At 39.3% G+C, this 21,539-nt stretch overlaps 1 protein-coding gene and 1 pseudogene across 6 annotated transcripts in view; one reads left to right on the top strand and one right to left on the bottom strand.

Annotated features, from left to right (window-relative positions):
• NSD3 (nuclear receptor binding SET domain protein 3) overlaps positions 1–21,539 on the bottom strand; it is a 109,076-nt gene that overhangs the window by 51,430 nt on the left and 36,107 nt on the right. For all 5 annotated transcript variants that reach the window (XM_081220793.1, XM_081220794.1, XM_081220795.1 and 2 more), the window contains exons 2-4: positions 19,937–20,655; positions 11,181–11,252; positions 10,653–10,815 (exon numbers count right to left, since the gene is read on the bottom strand). In XM_081220793.1, coding sequence (XP_081076919.1) covers positions 10,653–10,815; positions 11,181–11,252; positions 19,937–20,611 — 910 coding nt within the window. In that variant the 5' untranslated portion in view covers positions 20,612–20,655. The remainder of the gene's footprint in view (positions 1–10,652; positions 10,816–11,180; positions 11,253–19,936; positions 20,656–21,539) is intronic.
• LOC308608123 (glutathione S-transferase LANCL1-like) lies at positions 2,414–3,737 on the top strand (annotated as a pseudogene). The gene has a single exon. The product of its transcript is annotated as a glutathione S-transferase LANCL1-like (transcript).

Here is a 21,539-nt window from a genome sequence, read left to right as displayed (position 1 = left end):
TTTTTGGATTGTCCAAAGATGTAATCCAACATCTACCAATAACACAACTAACTGTTACTGTAAAAATCACCCCAAACGATTAAACTTAGTACAGCAAGTTTTAAGAGAAAAAAAAAATCAGAAATTCTGCTAACTGTCAGATTTGTTACCTTGGTTACACAATTTATTTTTACTGGCCTCAAACCTTTTTACAAACAAATCTGGGTATAAATGAATAATTTTTCCTTCAAAAAAATGCGTAACATATTTTCTTGGACTTTCAAAAGCCAAGTGCTGGTCAAACTGCTTTTCTAATGACATAAACGTGTGGCGCACAGACCTGGGGATGGTAAGGGGAGGACAGGCTACTGAGACTCTCCCAGGGATCCTGCAAGGTCAAAACCATCTTCACAACAACACCAAGATGTTGTCTTTTTCATGATGTTGGCATTTGCACTTAATAGAGCAAAAGCAATGGTGGGTCAGACTGCTGGCATCTGAGCACAGATAAAGGCAGTGATGATACCAAATTATACTAGTGCCGTATCCTTCACAGCCATACGCTGGCAGTTAACAAACAAACAAACAAACAAAGCCAGTTTTACTTAATGTCCTTGACAAAGCAGTAAAAATTACTTTTACTAAATCTCAACCCTTGAACACATGTCTTTCTAGTATTCCTTGTGACAAAATGGGAAGGGTGCATAAAGCACTTCTGCGTGCTGCAAGTATGAAGACTGCCTTGAGGGAAAGTACTTCTGCGATTGAACTGCACGGTGAACTGGCCAATTCTTCATGGAACATGACTAAGAGAAAAACTATGGTTATTTGAACTTGAGAATTTGGCAGGTATTTTCTCAAAAATGAACAAGCAAGTTTGTCACTTCAAGGAAAACAGCTGATAGTATTTGTTGCCAATAATAAAATTTGATCTTCCAAGAAAAATCAAAATATTGGAAAACTAGTATCTGCCCCATGAGTCTTCCAATTTCCAAATAATCTAAGAATTTTCTGATGAAGTAAGTGATGACAACGAATGTGATTTTAAAAATATCTATAAAGGAATGTGTCAACATTTGGAAGATATGCATGCAATATTTTTTAAATGGCCAATGTATGATGTTACAAAGTCATGAAAGGCAAACGATCCATTCAAAGTGCAAGACAGAAACCGAGTACAAAAAGTTTATTGATAGGATTTCAGATTCCATATTGCAACTACCCCACCACTTGCTGAGTTTTGGGGCAATATCAAAGAAATATACCCACAATTACCTGAAAAGGCTATTATTAAAATACTCTCCCCTTTTCCAACTACACATCTGTGTGAGGCCAGATTATCTTCATTTTCTTCGACCGAAACAACAAACCATAACAGACTGAATGTGGAACCAGATACGAGAATCTAGTGTCTTCAGTTAAGTCAGTCATTAAAGAGATTTGCAAAAATGTAAAAATACCATTCTCAATTTTTTTGCTTGAGAAAGTATTTTTCATAAAAACAGAATTAATAATATTACAGTAGCTTTTTAAAAATGAATTGGTAAATATTTAAAATTTTTCTCAGCTTTAATTTCTAAATTAACATAAACAGTAATAGATATAACCTATGTAAACAAAAGCATTTAGAGTCCTCAAATTTTAAGAGTAAAAGGGGTTCTGGGACCAAAACACCTGAGAACCACTGCTCTCTGGCAGTGCTACTCTGAGTGTGGTTCCCAGGGCAAGCCAGTCTGCCACAAAATAAGCAGAGAAGGTAAGAGTGAGCATCTAGAAACTATGATAATTTGACATTGCGTGACATCTAGGCCCACGATCAGGGATCCTGTACCGTGTATTTTTTTTGGAAGGGGAGGCCTTTCATTTCCCTAATAGTTAATTTTATCGTAATTTACAGAAGTTTTGGTCCACGGTGGACTGGAAAATTTTTTTAAAAGAGCAAAAAACTAGTCCTTTACCAATAACAGTTTGAAAAACATCACTGTAAAGAAAATGTCTCAGGTCAATAGAGAAATGTGAAAACTGGTCCTCTTGGGGAATCCAAGATAAGGCAGGTACGGAGAGAAGGACAAGAAGCAGATCCTGACAGAAAGTATGGGTATCAGCGTAAACTCAACTGACTGAGTTACAGGAAAAGGATTATATCTTGGATTTGAAATTTTTAAATTTTATTAGACATTAACGGGAGGTTACTTAAGGAATTATTTTTAAACCAAATTAAAATTTCATATGTAAAAGAGCCTGTGAGAAAAGAGAAACATACACACCTTGGTTTTCCATATCATGTAATCTGAGAAGAGCCAAGCATAAATTTGATTGTGATCAATCAAAGAAGGTTTATTAAAAGTCCAAGGGTTTTGGAGGACAAGAACAAAAATATAGTCGCAACTAATAGGTAGGTTTGGAGGACAGGGTGGTGGGTACAAGCAGTAGGGTTACAAGAACACAGGACAGGTGAAAGCGTCGCTTCTCGTTTTGTCCCGAGGCCGCGGGGCTCGTTTCTGGCACCATGGCGCAAAGGGCCTCCCCGAATCCTTATGCGATTATAACAAATCCCTGGCTGAAGGCTACTCTGATTCTGCTGGGATGACTACTGAATTCTCACAACTCCTGAACAATAAGATTCGAGAGCTTCTTCAGCGAATGGAGAGAAGCCTAGAGTCGGCAGACACTCGGGATAGCACAGTTTACACTGACTGGGCAGGTGCTGCTGTGCTTTACTTACACCTCTAGGATGTGTGTGGGGACCCTACCTACCTACAGATGGCACATGGCTATGTAAAGCAAAGTCTGAACTATCTGACCAAGCATTCCATCACCTTCCTTTTGCGAGGATAGGGGCCCCCTGGCAGTGGCCGCTGTGGTGCATCACAAGATGAACAATGAGAAGCGGGCAGAAGACTGCATCACCCAGCTAATTCACCTACATAAGCCTGATTCCCATATGCTCCAAATGAAGTGCTCTATGGTCCAATGGGCTATATCTATGCTCTTCTCTTTGTGAAGAACTCTGCAGTGGAAAAGATTCCTCAAAGCCATACTCAGCAGATTTGTGAAACAGTCTTAACCTCTGGAGAAGACCTAGCTAGAAAGACTCCGCCGGTGTATGAATGGTACCGAGAATACCATGTCGGGGCTGCTCATGGCCTGGCAGGAATTTATGAGCACCTGAGGCAGCCCAGCCTTCAAGTGAGCCATGGGAAGTGACAGCTTGGTCAAGCCCAGTGGAGACTACGTCTGCCAGCTGACATTCCCTTCCGGCAACGTCCTCCTCGTGTGGGCATGACTCGGGACTGCTAGTCCACTGGTGCCACGGTTCTCCGGGAGTCGTGTACATGCTCATTCAGGCCCATAAGGTGTTCGAAGAGGAACAGTCTCTCAATGATGCCTATCTGTGTGCTGATGTGACCTGGCAGTGTGGCTCGCTGAAGAAGGGGTACGGGCTGTGCCACGGCGCTGCAGGGGATGCCTACGCCTTCCAGCCGCTGTACAACCTCACGCAGGACGCAAGGCACCTGTACAGGGCCTGTGAGTTCGCTGAATGGTGCTTAGATTATGGAGAACACAGATGCAGAACACCAGACACCCCCTTCTCCCTCTTTGAAGGAGCGGCTGGAACAATTCATTTCTTGGCTGACCTCCTAGTGCCCACAAAAGCCAGGTTCCCTGCATTTGAACTGTAAGAGGGAAGTCCCCTCCATGCAACTCACTGCGTGAGCCTCTCTATACATCAAACCGGGGCTAAAGCAACAACAGAGTCAAACTGTGTACTTTAGTTGATTTTTTTTTTCCAGAATATGTCTTTAGTTCAGTTCCTTTTAATTATTTACTTTTATTTTAAAATATCCAGGGAAACCTTAATTAACTTCAGTTTCTCCTAAAGGGAGGGTAGGTGATGTGTACAGTATTTTGAGGGCATATATGCATTTATTTCAGAACTTGGAGGCAGTCGTATTCTTACTCAAGCTTATGAATATAACCATCTGTTACAGTTCTAAAAACGTTTAAAAGAAACTAAATGTAGATAAATACATGCTTATCGCTGGATATTGACATCCACCTCTTCCCTTTAATTTTTTTAATGACACTTTTATGACTTTGCTTTTCTCTAAGTGGTTGATTATGAAACGGGACAAAAATATAACTATATGCTTCCAGGACAAAAATTGAAAGAGTTGCCAACTGGGCTAAGGACCTAAACACCATTTTTCAGATTCACAATGCTGAAACTAGAGATAAACACACTTTCAAATTTGCCTCTTTTTGTTAGTAGAGCATCCAGGCTCTACAATCCAACATCTTTATCAAAAACTTCTGAAATGTGATGGTCGTTATATGAAAATTCTGATTTAAAAGCTATTTCTAGATAAGCTAACAAAACGTTTGTTTTCTCCAAATAAGCTAGTATGTTTTGGAACTACTTATGTAAATTTGTTTCTTCTTTGGAGTAAGTGTAAGATCAGGAAATGAGATTTCTGTGTGTAAATATATTGTGATTCAGTCCACCCTTTCTGACTGACCTTCTAAACTTTGATTTGTGTTTTACTTACTTTGCAATGACGATGCTTTATAAAGGGTTGGTTGCTGGGAAGAAGCCATAAGGTATTTTCCTTCCTATCTGTCTAGATGTTGATCTTTTCACTAAATAGTAGAGCATTCTACTTGTTAAAAAGGGGGAGGGGTGCTATACTGCAAAATCGCTAAGCTTTTGACAGGAATGCTGGTTCCTGAGAAGGTATTATCCAGTGATTATTCTTAGAACAAATGGCTTTTGTCTCTTTGCATACCTGAGGCTTTAACACTCATCCATTTCTGAGCCCTCAGGATCGGGTATTGATATGGTAGGTGAAGACTCCCTGGTGCTTCAAATTCTGTACAAATTGTTTTGACTCATCAGCTCCCATTCCCCCTTCTTCCATTGCTGACTTTCCCAGGCTTGTTTGTCTTTTCTATGTATTTTGACTGATTGTGAAACATTTTGCAGTTTTTAAGAAAACAGGCTCTAAAAATTTTAAATGTGCCTATTTCACGGCTCTCTCGGTCACAAAAACATGCTATTTTTATTGGAACTGTGAACCAAATCCCCACTGAGTACATGTTGGTTCCCGTGGATAGCAATCCCCTATTATTTTCCATTTAGCACCAAAATAGTTAATATTATTGGCAATTGCCTGACCCTTTAAAGGCTACTGACAGTAGGATCTAAAACACAGCCCACTGCTCCATTCCCAGGATTAGCTTATTCCTCTGTGACTCATGCTAGCTGGGGACAACCTTGTGCCTCTCAGATTTGAAGCACTGCTGGCAAGCTCTGTGCAAGCCGTGCCTTTCTCGTGAACGTGTCACATGAACAGTGTCAGCATCCACAGGAAAGCTAATCTGCCTTTGGATGGGTGTCCAGCTTGACAGAACAGACCCCATTTGGTTTAGTTAAATGTCTTACTATACTGTTCCTGCACTTTTAGCTACTATAGTTACTAACCAAGGGAAAAAGAACAAAACACTTTCTCTTAACTGGAGGAGACTGATCACAGTGCTTCACCAAACACCTTAATTAATTTAACCCTAGGAAGACATCAAGGCAGGGAGAACACTTTGAATAAGATTCTTATTCCTGTTTAGATTGCTGTTTAGCTACTGCCATCCATTAACAAATTTATCAATACAAACACAATCCAGTTTTCATTTTTTTTTTTTTTTTTTGTTTGTTTGTTACGTGGGCCTCTCACTGTTGTGGCCTCTCCCCTTGCGGAGCACAGGCTCCGGACGCACAGGCTCAGCGGCCATGGCTCACGGGCCCAGCCGCTCCGCGGCATGTGGGATCTTCCCAGACCGGGGCACGAACCCGTGTCCCCTGCATCGGCAGGCGGACTCTCAACCACTGCGCCACCAGGGAAGCCCCAGTTTTCATTTTTGTCTTTAGCTTTTTAAGTTATTAAACTGGCAAGATTTTATATTTGTGCCATTGTTTGTTTTATTTATGTTTAAGAGCTCAGAAAGTTTGATAGGATTTTAAGCTCAGGCAAAGGCTATAAAACTCAGACTAATACCCTAACACCATGGCAGAAACTGAAACTTTTACATGAAGTTTCTTAGTTTTGTAAGGAAGAGGCATCATTTTAGTTCTATTTCTGTTACATCATTTTTCCCTCAGATATTTTTTTTTTGTTAGAAAACAAAACAAAATGAAAAAATGCACAAAACTGCTTCCCAGAAAACTGAGTAGTATCTTTTATCTCCATGTAAAGACTAGGTAGTGAAACCTTAAAGCCTTGTCAAGCAGTATTCATTTATCCTGTCGTGTGCTTCTGTGAACATCACGATCGGTTATTTACATCAATCCTATTGGTCCCATCAAGAAGTCAGTCTTTAATCCTTAGAGTCATTTGACCCTCTTTTCATCTTTGACGTCACTTCCAATTATTTGGAATCAAAAGCCTTCACGGTAGGTAGAGTTTTAGGTAAAAGTGGCCATTTTCTCTCCTATTACAACTTCCCGGCATGACTTAACTGAGAGGTGTACTTTGCTCATAAGTCCTCAGGTTAATTTGTGTCTGATCTTATAATGCCCTGCCTTCTCTTGACTGAGTTTGAAATACAAAATGTGAAGAGTAAACACTTATTCATCTACTCCTGTGGCTACTTGAACTCACCTATAATCCTTTGCTATTCATACTCAATTCTGACTTCACTGCTGCTCCCCCTAAATAGGTCAGAGCACCCCACTTCTGTATTGTTAATCTGTAGAAGAACTGTTTCTCTCCTACAGGTACAAGTCAAAGTAGGATATTCAGGGACCCTACGCCAATGTTATATAGCCATTTACTGGAAAGGGCTGGAATTGTATGTATTTCTATGTTCCGTAAAGGATTTGACTTAACTGGTTCTCAATGAAATCTTATTAGGACTAAAAAAAAAAAAAAAAAAAAAACAAGAACATAGGACATAATCTGTTTCCAAAAGTCAGAGTTACTTATTTAGAACCAAACAGGTAATCCCAAAAGACTCTGAATTACCGTTAAAAACATGAAAACAAAAACTCACAGATAAAATAATCTCATTTTAATCTTTATTTTCAACTTCTTCCTCCATTAAATCACTTACTACAGATGAAACGAATCAAACAATTTGTCTCTTTGTTGGCACTGTTTCCTGCTGGCTGGAAAACTATAAAAAAGAGTGAAATAAAACCCCAAAGACCTGACAGATGGAGAAACAAGCACATCTGTCTCTGAATAATGAGCTAAATTTCCAATAGAAAAATGTGGAGGAAACATTTTTATATAACAAAAATAATATAGGTAAAACTGTCCAGTTTAAAATTTTTTAAAATATATTGGGATTAAAAGTTACAATAGGTATAATGTGATACCATTTAAAACTCTCAGTTAAAAATCTTTATTTTCATATCTATTCATTACAATATGCAAAGAGAAAAAGAATTACTCCCAAACTCTTCTTCTCTTTTCTCTCTCTCTTTTTTATTTTTTTTTTTGGCCGCACCTCGAGGCTTGTGGGATCTTAGTTCCCCCACCAGGGATTGAACGTTGGTGCCCCGGCAGTGAGAGCACAGAGTCCTAACCACTGGACTGTCAGGGAATTCCCCGAATTACTCCCAAACTCTTAATAGTTGTTACATATCTGGAGGACGAGACTATGGGCAACTCTGCCTTCTGAACATATATACTGTATTGTCATAAGCAGAAAGAGCATTTCATTTTTAACTTTTACACTTAAAATGAGATCTAAACAATGAAATACAACAAAATAGACATGTGATCCAAACATCGTTCAATGTGCTCTTCAAAGAATTATATCTGTAAGTGTGAAAACCGTTAAATACGTTTTCCAATGCTGAGAATCTGACTAATAACAATACTGACTAATAACAGTATGGAAACCATTGATTACTATATAAAATTCAAGACAAATTTTACAAAGTAGTTTAGATAATAAGCAACACAAAATGTTTCACAGGTGTCATGTGTGGAACATAATCAACAAAATCAAGTTTTATACTGTGTTTCTGGTTTTTAGAAAAACTGTCAAAAAACTGCTTCATTTAAAACTGCACTGCACAGCCAGGCAATGAAATATTATTTGGCAATAAAGAGAGACAAAGTACTGACACACACCACAACACAGATGAACCTCTAAACATGATGCTAAGTGAAAGAAACCAGACATAAAAGCCCACATATTATACGAGTAGATTTATATGAAATGACCAGAAAAGGTAAATCTATAGAGACAAAAAGTAATTAGTGGCTTCTCAGGGCTGGAGAGCAGAGTGGGGAATGGGAAGTGACTCCTAATGGATGCGGCATCTCTTTTCTGGGCTGATGAAAGAAGGGATAAAGTTAGATTGTGGTAATGGCCACACAACTCTGGAAACGTACTAAACATCATTAAACTGCAGGCTTTAAAAGGGTGAATTTTATGGCATGTAAATCATAGCTCAAGAAGGCTATTATTTTAAAAACTACTACAGGGAAGAGAAAATTTTAAATATTATCAGCCTGTACATTTTTCAAACCTAAATTCTCAGATTTCGGTTTCCTCAACAATACAAACAAAATCAGTTTTTCCAGCACTAAAGTAGGGAGGACCAGACCAGATTAACTCATAAAATAAATTTAAACACTTCCTTTGGAATACAAGATGAAGCATAGATTATGCTTTCATTTGTTGCTTTCATTTGTATCCCAGAAAAAAGCTGAAATTAGTAAGTTTTCATGGAGTAATTAAATGTGAAATTCTTTATATAATCTCAAAAGGATGCTTTCCTAAGGGGACAGAACTGAAGAGCCACAACTCTCACGTGATGTAACATCTCAGAGTGCCCTGGAGGCCCAGATAGGGACTTGTGTATTGTTTTATCTAAGAAGGCTTGTCCCTTTCTTCTCCCATTCAAGAATCATAGATTATTAAATGTGCAAGGTACTCAAGAGATTAACAGTCCAACAGCCCTACTATATAAATGAAGGGGCTAGGACTGCCTCCCCCAGTCTCTGTAAATTATGAGTAGGGGAATTCAATTACTTTTCTTTTATTATACAGTAGTAGTTAAGAGTAGAGGTTAGGGACTAAGATTTCTTTGAGACTCTATTTACAGATCCAAAACGTAAGGATAATAGTACCTACTTCATAGTATAGCTGCTATGAGGACTGTTTAAGAAAATATACAGGGCTTCCCTGGTGGCGCAGTGGTTGAGAGTCCGCCTGCCGATGCAGGGGACACGGGTTTGTGCCCCGGTCCGGGAAGATCCCACATGCCGCGGAGCGGCAGGGCCCGTGAGCCATGGCTGCTGAGCCTGCGCGTCCGGAGCCTGTGCTCCGCAACGGGAGAGGCCACAACAGTGAGAGGCCCGCGTACCGCAAAAAAAAAAAAAAAAAAAAAAAAAAAGAAAATATACAAGAGAATTGTTTGTTTTTTAATTTATTTTTTGGCCACGTCATGCAGCATGTGGGGTCTCAGCTGCCCAACCAGGGATCCAACCCATGCCCCCCCGCATTGGAAGCGTGGAGTCTTAACCATTGGACCGCCAGGGGAGTCCTACAAGAGAATTGTTTAACACTGTGCCTTGCACAGGAGTGGACATTCAACAGTGTTGGGGTTTTTTTTAAACTTCTACCCTATCGATACTTCTAGTCACCCCAACCCTTAATCAGAAGATTACAGTAACAAGATGATTGTCTTCTGTATCTGGGTGGATTTCTTGCTGGGTAGCACAAGAGTTACAAATATGGCAGATCCCGTCACAAATCTGACTTGCCAGACACTTTTTCTCCTCATAACAGTGAACAGGGGCCAAGACAGAAAGTTTAAAATGAGAGAAAAAGAAATAGGTGCAAAGTTGTCACGGACAATAAGGGACTCGACAAGTGAGTTCGCAAAGCAAATATCCAGAAATAAATTCCCAACTCCAACCTTCCTCTGGCTACTAAGCAAGTCCATTCCAAATGCTAAAATCTCAGGAATCTATTCTACAGGTTTTGGTCAAACTCTGGAAAAGGAATAAAGTTAGAATACATGTTTTCTTAATATTTATTAACATTCCTAAGGTAGAATTCTATGCCATGTAGCTGGCTTCAAACCATACTTCTATTTCATATTGAATTTATAAGGATGTCCCAGTAAATTTACAGATGCAAAAATGGAGTAAAAAAATTTTTTTAATTAAAAACAAACAAACCACCCCCCCAAAAACAAACAAAAGAAATGGAAAGAAGGAGGAAAAAGGCATCTTGCAAAATTTATCAGGATGAAAAGCACTTGTCTGAGTAAAAAATTACTACCCACAGGAGTCAAAGATGAAATAAAAATGTTCAAAGCTTGGCCCAAATGTCTATTACGCTCATATATGACATCTTATTACCTATCGGTCTGCTTGCTTTTGAAGGTCAGATTAAGGTTTTTTAAAAAAGAAGTGTGAAAGAAATTATAAAACAAACATAGGGTGTTCTAAGGGAAAACAAGGACAATGTCAGCTGTAGAGGCTCTCTGCCAGTTAAGATGACCGTAATTATTTCACTGTTCATTAAAAACTGATACCGGTATGTGTTTGGGTGTCAGATTATATTATCACATATGTATTATATTCATAAACAACATTTTAGATTCACTTTTTTGCCACAACTTTTTACTAATGTCCATTTATGCCTTTTCTTACCTCTTGTGTTAATTTTGGTGTGAACCTCGAGTTGGGGATCACTTGAAACCATACAAGGCCACCAAGGATAGGTTCCCACCTTAGACCAAACAAGATCGCCAACCTGGAACTTAACACCAGCGGACACTTCTGTTGTTGGAACGGAAGGTAACATCGGCTGAACCTGTAGGAAAAGGTCATAAAAAACTTCACTCATACTTTTCTCTGATGCCTGCTACCCGTATCTAGCAAAAGGGAAGAAGAGAGGAGGAAGATAAGCCCCACCCCAAATATTGAAAAGAGGACTGATGGTTTCTGTTGCCAATTATTGATAAGGCATCTCAAAAATTCACATCTATTAAAAAGTGGTCATAGTTTTGAAAAGGAAAATAATTCGCTAAAAATGTCTACCTTTTAAACCAGCTCCAAGATTTATTTCAGTATAACTTCTGAAGTAATAATACATGCTATGTGTGTTCTAATTTAATCACTCTGCTTCCACCTCCTCACACCATGTTTGGTTAGACAGTATTCACTAAAGCCACTCACCGGGAGCTCCTCTTTCAGTACTGGATCTTCTCTTGGTTTTTCTGATACAGTGTCAACCCTCTCATTTGGTCTCTATGTGAAAAGAATAAAATGGCAGCAAACCAAAGAACAGTGACACACACAAAGAGTCAAAGAAAACTAAACAGCAAAGGGAATAAAGGACATTTATTAGCTGAATAATGTAAGGAGGAAAAATACAACTTACATAGTACATGATGCTGTGTCTTAACATCCATTGTCCATTCTACACCACAGCTATAGCTCCCATTTCTTACTTTATCACTTTTAAAACTTAATTTGTTGATTTTCATTTTTTTTTAACCTATCAGAGTGCAGAAAAATGGGCACTCTGAGATTGCTAGTAAGATGTAACTTGGAATTCTTCTAGAGAACCATTTGACAATGTGTATGAAAAGCCTTAAATTTTCAGACTCTGACCCTGCAAATCCACTTCTAAAAGTGTATACTGAAAAAGCACTGATATATACACATACTGATAGATACACACAAAGATATGCACACCAGTGCTATTTTTAAGAGCGAACATTAGAATTAGATAATAGTCTAGATGTCAAAAAGTACAGAATTCATTAAATAAATTGTAGTACAACTAGACAGTGGAATAATAGAAATTTTTAAATGACACAGAAAAATAACAATATAATGTTATTTGAAAACAGCAAATTGAAAAGCAGTTTGTGTAGTGTGATTCCAATCTTGGAAAAATAATTTCTTACGTGTACAGACAAAAAAGACTACAAGGATACCACCAGGTGATGGAATAAGTGATTTTCTTGGATGTGCTTTTCTATATTTGTCAAATTGCTTATAATAAATATCACATTACTTTTCTAATCATAAAATCCACAAATACGTTATTTAAAAATTGATTTCTACAATCCTTTGAGGAGGCAATTTGGAAGTATCTATCAAAATTCAAGGGCTTCCCTGGTGGCGCAGTGGTTGGGAGTCCGCCTGCCGATGCAGGGGACATGGGTTCGTGCCCCGGTCCGGGAAGATCCCACACGCCATGGAGCGGCTCGGCCCGTGAGCCATGGCCGCGGAGCCTGCGCATCCGGAGCCTGTGCTCCACAACCGGAGAGGCCACAACAGTGAGAGGCCCGCGTACCGCAAAAAAAAAAAAAAAAAAAAAAAAAAAAATCAAAATATGTACACTCTTCAATTTAACAATTATATTTTAGGAACCTATCTTACAGAAATACACAAAGTGAGAAAATCTAAGCAGAGGTATGGTAACTACAACATTATTTCATGTCAGTAATCCACATCTATCAAAATCTTCCTACTTTTTATTTTAAAATAGCCTGTATACGCCTTGAAAAATATGTGATACATTGTACAATAAATTGATGAGTAGTTATCTTTGAGGAACAAGATTAGGGAAGCAGTGAGGGAAGATCTATACTTGTATATTATTTGTGTTTTCTGTAAAAAGCAAATTACTTTTGTAATTTAAAAGGTTTAAAAACTTTTCTTGTCAAAGAACAGAATTTAGTTTAGATGGCTTAAAAAAAGAGAAATGTATCCATTAACTTAGCTCTAATTCCACTTAAAAAGTATGGCTAATTCTAGAAGTTACTTAAAATTCTCATTCAATTAATTCAAGCAGTTTAAGACACTGCTATAAAAACAAAGTTTTATTAAATAAAAGAAACTGTAAAAATGGTGAGGAAAATGATAAGCCAGACTCATATGCCAAACCCCAAGTATCATTCATTCATCCAGCAGTGCCTACGACTTTCTAGGCATTGTTCTAGAAGTTGGGTATACAATGTTGTAACAGACAGATAGGATCCCTGACCTCAAAGAGCTCACAGTTGGGTAGGAGAGAGACGTTAAACAAACACAAACATACACTCATATGATGTAAATGTAAAAAGAGAAATAATGGTGTGTCTGTATGTAGCTATGATATGAAGGTCAGGAAAGGCCTCTCTGAGAAAGTATAATCTGAACAAAAGAGGAGGACTTAGTCTAGTAAAAAGTGGGGGAAAGACCATGCCAGAGAGGAGTGGCATGTGTGAAGTCCCTGAGGTTAAACAAAGGTAGAAACTTCAAAAAAGCCATTACAATGGACTTAACTGGCCCAAGGAAGAGACAGGTTACAAGATGAGAGTGGAGAGGAGGCTACATCACCAGGGCCTTGTAAGCCACATTTAAGTGTTTTATCCTATGTGCACCGAAAGCCTCTGAAGAGGATTAGGTAGAGAAGTAATACGCGGCCAATTTCTGTTTTAAAAGGATCACGTTAGCTGTTACATGGAGAATATTTTGGAAGGGAGCAAGAGGGGAAGCAGAATGTCTAATTAGGAGGCTACTGAAAATATTGGAAATAGCCCAAGTGAAGGAAGTAGTGGCAGCTGTTGGTGGGCACTAAATTAGCTCTGTCAGATGCGTCTGTGGTGGCACCATGACTAGCTAATCCAACAGGACACGCTCACTGAGCAAGGAAAGAAAAATCTATGTTCAAATGGGAATTTTTGTCCTGATCTCTGGTGTAATGAGGCAGTTTAAAAATACGGTCCAGGGCTTCCCTGGTGCCGCAATGGTTGAGAGTCCGCCTGCCGATGCAGGGGACACGGGCTCGTGCCCAGGTCTGGGAAGATCCCACATGCCGCGGAGTGGCTGGGCCCGTGAGCCATGGCCGCTGAGCCTGCGCGTCCGGAGCCTGTGCTCCGCAACGGGAGAGGCCACAGCAGTGAGAGGCCCGCGTACCTCAAAAAAAAAAAAAAAAAAAGTACGGTCCACATTTGCGTAGGCCCGTCCAGCAGCTTCATCTCAGTCCACAAACGTAGCTTAAACCTTCACCTCAGCTTCTCATTCTCAAGCTACCGCAGGAGGACAGAACCACCTGGGGAAGCACATATGGAGCCAAGAAAGCAAGTCCTCCTCCTCGGCACATTCAGTCTTCTGATGCCGGGGTGTTAGGGATCTCTGTAACTCTAAGGGCAGATAGATATGGAGTGACTCATCTTTGCCAAACGACAGAACCCTACCGTTGTTAAGAACTCGTCTGAAGCTCAGTAACATTTTTCCCTTTCTGGATTAAAGACAGGATTTCCTCCAAAACCTTTTTATTATTCAAATGTCTTACCTCTTTTTGATTTTTTTTGTTTGTTCCATATTGTTCACATTTTCTCCAGGCTGGCTTGAAACACTGTTAAAATCACTTTCAAAGAACTGAGATTTTTTTTACACAGTCATTTTAAAAGGCAAGAAATGGCAAGGGAGAAAAAGAGGCCCAAGAAGATTTATTCTAAGCTTTCAAGACTATAAAAATAAAAGAAGAAAAAATAAGGATGCTGCAGTGACAGAAAGGGAATATACATGGTAAAATGTGCTAATGTGTGAACAAAACAGTAATACTTACTAGGCATTTAGAGACCTATGACTTGAGCTCAAAAGAAAGGTAAAGAGAGAGAACACAGTATCACAAATACCAATTAAGAAGGGGAGTTGTTTTTTTTTTTTTTTTTCCGGTACGCAGGCCTCTCACTGCTGTGGCCTCTCCCGTTGCGGAGCACAGGCTCCGGACGCGCAGGCCCAGCGGCCATGGCTCACGGGCCCAGCCGCTATGCGGCATGTGGGATCTTCCCGGACCGGGGCACGAATCTGCGTCCCCTGCATCGGCAGGCGGACTCTCAACCACTGCGCACCAGGGAAGCCCGAGAAGGAGAGTTTTTAAGATGAAATGGTCAAGGGAAGCCAAATGCTTAGGAGTCAAGAAAAATAAGGAGTCAGAAATTGCCAACAGATAAAATACTGCTGGGTATAAAATCCATTTTCCTTCAGTTGTTCAAAGGATAAGCTTAAAAGAGATTAAAATCACATAGGGACTGAAGATACCTTTTTTGGTACTAGTAGTGCTGCTTCAGAAAGAGAAAGCATCAGAGAAAAGGTGACAGTGAGTGAGCTCCCCATAGCATTCGAGTCATCTTAATTTTTTAAAAATATTTATTTATTTATTTATTTATTTTTGGCTGCATTGGGTCTTCATTGCTGCATGTGGGCTTTCTCTAGTTGTGGCGAGCCGGGGCTACTCTTCGTTGCGGTGCGCGGGCTTCTCATTGTGGTGGCTTCTCTTGTCGCCGAGCACGGGCTCTAGGCATGCGGGCTTCAGTAGTTGTGGCACGCGGGCTCTAGAGCACAGGCTCAGTAGTTGGGATGCACAGGCTTAGCTGCTCCACGGCATGTGGGATCTTCCCGGACCAGGGCTCGAACCCGTGTCCCCTGCATTGGCAGGCGGATTCTCAACCACTGTGCCACCAGGGAAGCCCTCATTTAAAATTAAGATGACTCGGGCTTCCCTGGTGGCGCAGTGGTTGAGAATCCGCCTGCCAATGCAGGGGACACGGGTTCGAGCCCTGGTCCGGGAAGATCCCACATGCCGTGGAGCAGCTAAGCCCGTGCGCCACAACTACTGAGCCAGTTCTCAAGAGCCCAGAAGCCACAATTACTGAGCCTGCATGCTACAACTACTGAAGCCCACGCACCACAACAAGAGAAGCCACTGCAATAAGAAGCCCGCACACCTGAACAAAGAGTAGCCCCCCGCTCGCCGCACCTAGAGAAAGCCCGAGTGCAGCAAGGAAGACCCAAAGCAGCCAAAAATAAATTTAAAAAAAAATTAGGGGGAATTCCCTGGCGGTCCAGTGGTTAGGACTTGGTGCTTTCACTGCTGAGGGCCCAGGTTCAATCCCTGGTCGGGGAACTAAGACCCCACAAGCCATGTGGCGTAGACAAAAAAAAAAAAAAAAAATTGGTCTTTTTTAAAATTAAAACCCAAGAGATGTATCAGGATGAATAATACTCATCAAATCTGGCAGAATTCGAAATCCTTAATAGTTTTCAAAACATTAAGTAAAATCATATTCTCTAAAAGAACCAAAAACTTATGCCATCATTTAAGGTAGAAAGAAAAATGTCAAGTCAGTAAATTATTCGTGCATTTTTCTTTTACTTTCTGAATAACTGTGTAAGTTCGCAATGCATATGAACAGTTTCTAAGAATTTTAAGACCTAACACTCTGAGGCTGGAGAACCAAATATAACCTCTAACTTAGTGCTAACGGGACCAAACCAGCCATCTGGCTTTTTATAAGTGAAAATGGCAAGCTAAGAGTTAATGAGACTGGCCTTAGTGGATAAGCCCACCAAAGTGCTAGTAGAAGACCAATGTTTGAATAGGGCCTACACTCACATGCCTGAGGCATTACACCTGCCAAGGAGGAAGAAATGCAGAAACATTTCCACATGTTTCTAATTTGGTGGGAGAGAAAACAGCTAAAGCAGCTTTACAAAATATACAATTTCAGTAGTGATCTCAGGTCTCCTGCTGCCTGGATGTTTGGACACATTTTCATTGTTGAGAAGATACACTTAGGTTGTTCCAAAGAACAGCCACTCTTTAGAAGGCCAAACAGCTCAGAATTGGGAGGAAATACTTGTAGATCAAGTATGAAGAAAAAAGGAAAGAAAAAAGAAGTGAAATCTTGAAGTGTATTATTTTAGATGAGATTTTGTTTGCTTTGTTTGTCTCAAAAAAGAACCTACGAGCGAGCTTTTAAGGAAAAAATCGACATCTATATCCATATATCTATAGCTATAACTATATCTATCTATACATCTGCAAACCCAGCTTGAGGACAATCATCCCAGGCACACAGTTCTCATTATGCTTCCCTCAAGCATCTGGGGGAAGGGAGCTGTCCCGTGGTGTGGGCAAACTCTTATGTGGGCTTCTTTCCCTTCTACGCCCGCTACAATGCTGAACACCAAGGGCGTGGACCCCCAGTGACAACCAGGAGGCACAAGGGCATCAAGAATTAAAGCACTTAAAAACAACTGTCCTGAAGAAAGCAAAAGAGATGTTGTTCAAGTTAAGAAAACCCCATTAAACACATACACAGTTACAAAAAACAGGTTGATTTGTGCCCATCCCTTGTCCGCATGGCTTAGCAGAGACACGGCACTAACAATAAGCAGGGCCTTTGGGGGCTCCAGCCCAAAGTTCTACTGTCAGAATGGAGCCTCATTTTTATGGCACCATCTCTTAAGCTTATAACTGCCTCCCATGTGTGATAAAAGTTTAATTAATCAAATTCAACTAACAAGAGCTTAGCTTATCACCATATTTCTTTGAAAGAAAAAACCCTGGATTTTCCCCCAAAACTCAACTTTCAGGCAATGGTCTTGGTAACATTTAGTGCAATCAATGCCACTTAACACATCTATACCTTCAGTCAAAGTGACATTCCTTTACCCCAAGATACTGTAAGATCCTAAATAATGAAATATTAAATTATGCCCCACATGATTTACTAAAAAAGAAAATGAACTAAAACTCTTAAATTACATCTAAACATTCTAATTCCTGGATATAACAGTTAACTGACGGTTTAAGTGATATAAACAGCCATACATAGCAGACATCCAACAAAGACAGAATTGGCTTTAAAATCTCACTGAAAAGTGACTACTAGAAATATCACATCACTGCACTGAATTTTTTTCCTAGATTCCAATAAAACAAAGAGTGGATACGAAAAATGAACAGACTATCTTCTCCGCTTCCAGCCCTATTTCTATTTTGTGACATATTTTAAACTATATATTTTAATATTTTTACCAATAAAGGCAGGAAGTCTAGCCTAATAAATAAAATTGGATATTCTCCTATTTGCCAGATTCTCTAGAGCAAAAGCAAGACGGGCCAGCAAGATGGTTCTTAGGACCTAAGCTAAAAGCAAATGCAGGTTTTATGCATTTTCGTGATTGCTAAGGGTCATAGTGCATCACATGTCTTTTCACTGCAGGTCCATGAAAGAATTGCTACAGTGGATGTCTCTGGAGGGTAAAAAGTTAACTTCTCTCCTTCCACTGATTCATTCATTTAATAAACAGTGTAAGATACTACGTGAGCTAAGTTCTGTGGGGGGCATTTAATAAATGACATAAGAAATTCAAAGGCATTCCAGAAACCACTTAGTTTCAAAGCCTTCATTTTACAGCTGCAGAACTACGATGGAAGCACTGCTAGTGTCCGCGATTACTCTTTCTCTCATCACCCAGTTTGATTTTCTTCATAGCACCTACCACTATCTAAACGTAGACTCATTTGCATACGTATGTGTGTATTTTCTGCCTCTTCTTACTAGAATAGAAGCACCCTGAAAGTAGGCGTCTTTACTTTTCATTCACTGCCCGACTTTCAATTCTTAGAAAAGTGTCTAGCACACATTAGGTACTCAGTTGATATTTGTTAAATGAATAAGAAAACTATAGAAAAATGAGAAAAACATACTGAAATATCACACTGAGACTTGTGAGAGCCTAGAACCAGGGTGACCTTTACTCCAGAAAAACATATTTGAGTTGTGTGAAGCAGTGGAACCCAGCTACCATGGAAAAGGGGAGCTGGTAAGATGTAAACATTTCTTTGAACAGAAGATGATAAATTAACTTATTCAGGCAGAGCAGATAGAAAAGCATACAACTGTCATAAAAATTCACAGATATTCATTTCTTCCCAAATCAGTGTTTGGGGACATCTTCAAGTAATACCAAGTATTAGAACACTAACTAAAAACTCTTCATTCAAGCTAGCATTGATTTGTTACATACCTTTCTTATTAAGAAAATTAATACTGAAACCTCAGAGATGTTAAAAAAAAATTAGCGGCATGCATCTTAAGTTACCATTAAAGAATGACTTTTATAAAACCTCTACCTGAAGATTTAGTGAATATGTATGAATACTAACTCTGATTTTATAAAAATTTTGAAGTAAATTTTATTTACTTCCGGTTATTTTGTGGCAAACACACTAGTAATGAGGGTTAAATCTAAGCTCTACTGGCAAAAGTTGGTCTGGAACAATGGAAAACCAATATCATTAACCATCTTTCTCTGCCTTTCCTCTTCATCTTCAGAAACCAGGAGTTTTGTTTGTTTGGTTGGGTTTTTTTAACATCTTTATTGGAGTATAATTGCTTTACAGTGCTGTGTTAGTTTCTGCTGTGTAACAAAGTGAATCAGCTATATGCATACATATTTTCCCACATCCCTTCCCTCTTGCGTCTCCCTCCCACCCTCCTTATCCCACTCCTTTAGGTGGTCGCAAAGAATCAAGCTGATCTCCCTGTGCCATGCAGCTGCTTCCCACTAGCTATTTCACATTTGGTAGTGGATATATGTCCATGCCACTCTCTCACTTCGTCCCAGCTTACCCTTACCCCTCCCCGTGTCCTCAAGTCCATTCTCTACGTCTCCGTCTTTATTCCCGTCCTGCCCCTAGGTTCTTCAGAACTTTTTTTTTTTTTAAGATTCCATATATATGTGTCAGCATACAGTATTTGTTTTTCTCTTTCTGACTAACTTCACTCTGTGTGACACACTCTAGGTCCATACACCTCACTATAAATAACTCAATTTCACAGAAACCAGTTTATTACAAGCAAAATTAAGTGAGGCTATTAAACAAAGAAACATAGGAGGCAAGATTCTTAGTGTCACATGTTTCTAAAATATTTCTTTACTCTGATGATGTCCATTCATTTATTCAACAAATATTTACTTACCACCTATCATAACATCCCAAGCTCCATGCTAGGGATCAGATGAAAGAAGTTATCAGAAATATTTACATTTGGAGAGATAAAAACTGAAAAAGATCTCTTAGACTTCCAGTAAATGTGAAATATTACAAATTTTTTCAAAAAGATGTTTCAACTTACATTTTGTTCCTCTGGTTCTAATTTGGGGATTTTGTGTGACTTGCGCTCTTCAGATCTAGATGAATCATGCTTGTTGCTTTTTTTCCTCTTTTCTTTTCTGCTTTCATGCTTGGACTTTGTGTGCTCACTTGCCTGTACTTCATTTAAAAGGTCTCCACAAAGGGAAGACTCAAACAATTCCCTGCCATTCTGGATAGTTTTGGTTATTTTTAGTTTAATTTCAGGTGAGCCAGTCTTCTTTGGAATCACAGTCTGTGGTACTGAAGGAGGAGGTGGTGGCTGTGGAGGAGAAGGTTTTTCCAGAATTTCATGTGGTCTTGTGTTTGGAATTTCTGAATGGTAATAGTCAGTGGGGCTAAAGTTTCTAACTGCACCAAAGCCATTGGCCGACCCATTGGGATACTGGTTATAGGACTGGTATTTGGTTTGAGTTTCGTACATGCTGATTGATGATGGGTAGCCATTCGTGAGTGGAGGAAGATCTTCTGTTGTAGGTGGGTACTGAAAGCCTTGCTGCAAGGTAGCTTCGTATGGTGTCTGGCCACCATCTTCAACAATGTCACTGTTGTTATCAAAGGCATCCTCCTGACGGATGTTGGCGGAGTCAATGAGTTGAGGTGGTTGCTGAATTGTGTTTCCCATGATCCCTTGCATGAAAGAGAAAGAGAAATCCATTGTTCTGCTCCAGCATCCTTAACTTTCCCTTTCTCTCATCGGGCCTAAAGTTTTAAAAGAGAGATTAAAAGGTGTTAGTTAACATCCTCAAAGATTAGAGGCTAATCAACTGCAAAAGGATTAAAGTAAAATATTCTGAATCCAATTTTCATATCCAGATCTGCACAAACTAAATTTTTAAAACAGGTAGCCAATATAATTCTGACACAGAGCAAATACTTTTTATCTTAAACGCTTATCTGTTTGAAACTCAGTTACTTTCACAATAACTTGAGTAACGAAGTTTTATCCTCTTTGCCATCGTGCAAAATAGTTTTGACATTCCTTTCTGTTTCCCAAATTAGAGATTATAAGTCTCAGTTAAAACCGTAAATTGCAAAATAAGCAGTGGCCTGACACATACTAATTAGGTTCCATGTGCGCTTTCCTTAAATCATTCGTACTTTATCCAGTGGTTCTTTTATTACAAAAATAATAAAATCTTGTTGCAAATATTTTAAATACAAAAATTAAAAGGCCAAATCCTCTCCCGCTCCACCATTCCCATTCTCCTAAGTCATGGATAACCACTGTAAATACTTTAGTGGGTACTCTTCCAAATATTTCTCTACCTATTGATACACAAAATGTTTAAAATAGAGTGTACTCTGTGACTTGCTTGTTCAACTTAAAGTATGTCCTAGATAGCTTTCTACATCAGCGTGTACAGATCACTCTCATACATACTTCACTCTTTCAGTGGTTGCACAGTAAACAACTGTGTAATCTACCCTAACATATTTAACCATTTGCGTACTGACAATCATTGAGTTGCTCACAACTCTTTGGTATTATAAACAGGTTTACAGGAAACTTTCCTGAAACTGTATCTTTATGCATATATGTATTCTTCCAGGACAGATCTGAATTTTGATAGATACTGCAAAAC

This window comes from Mesoplodon bidens, assembly GCF_964165515.1.
Source record: "Mesoplodon bidens genome assembly, chromosome: 20".
Classification (NCBI taxonomy): Eukaryota; Metazoa; Chordata; class Mammalia; order Artiodactyla; family Ziphiidae; genus Mesoplodon; species Mesoplodon bidens.
The sequence above is the reverse complement of the archived record's forward strand: the minus strand, read 5'-3'. Positions and strand labels throughout refer to the sequence as shown.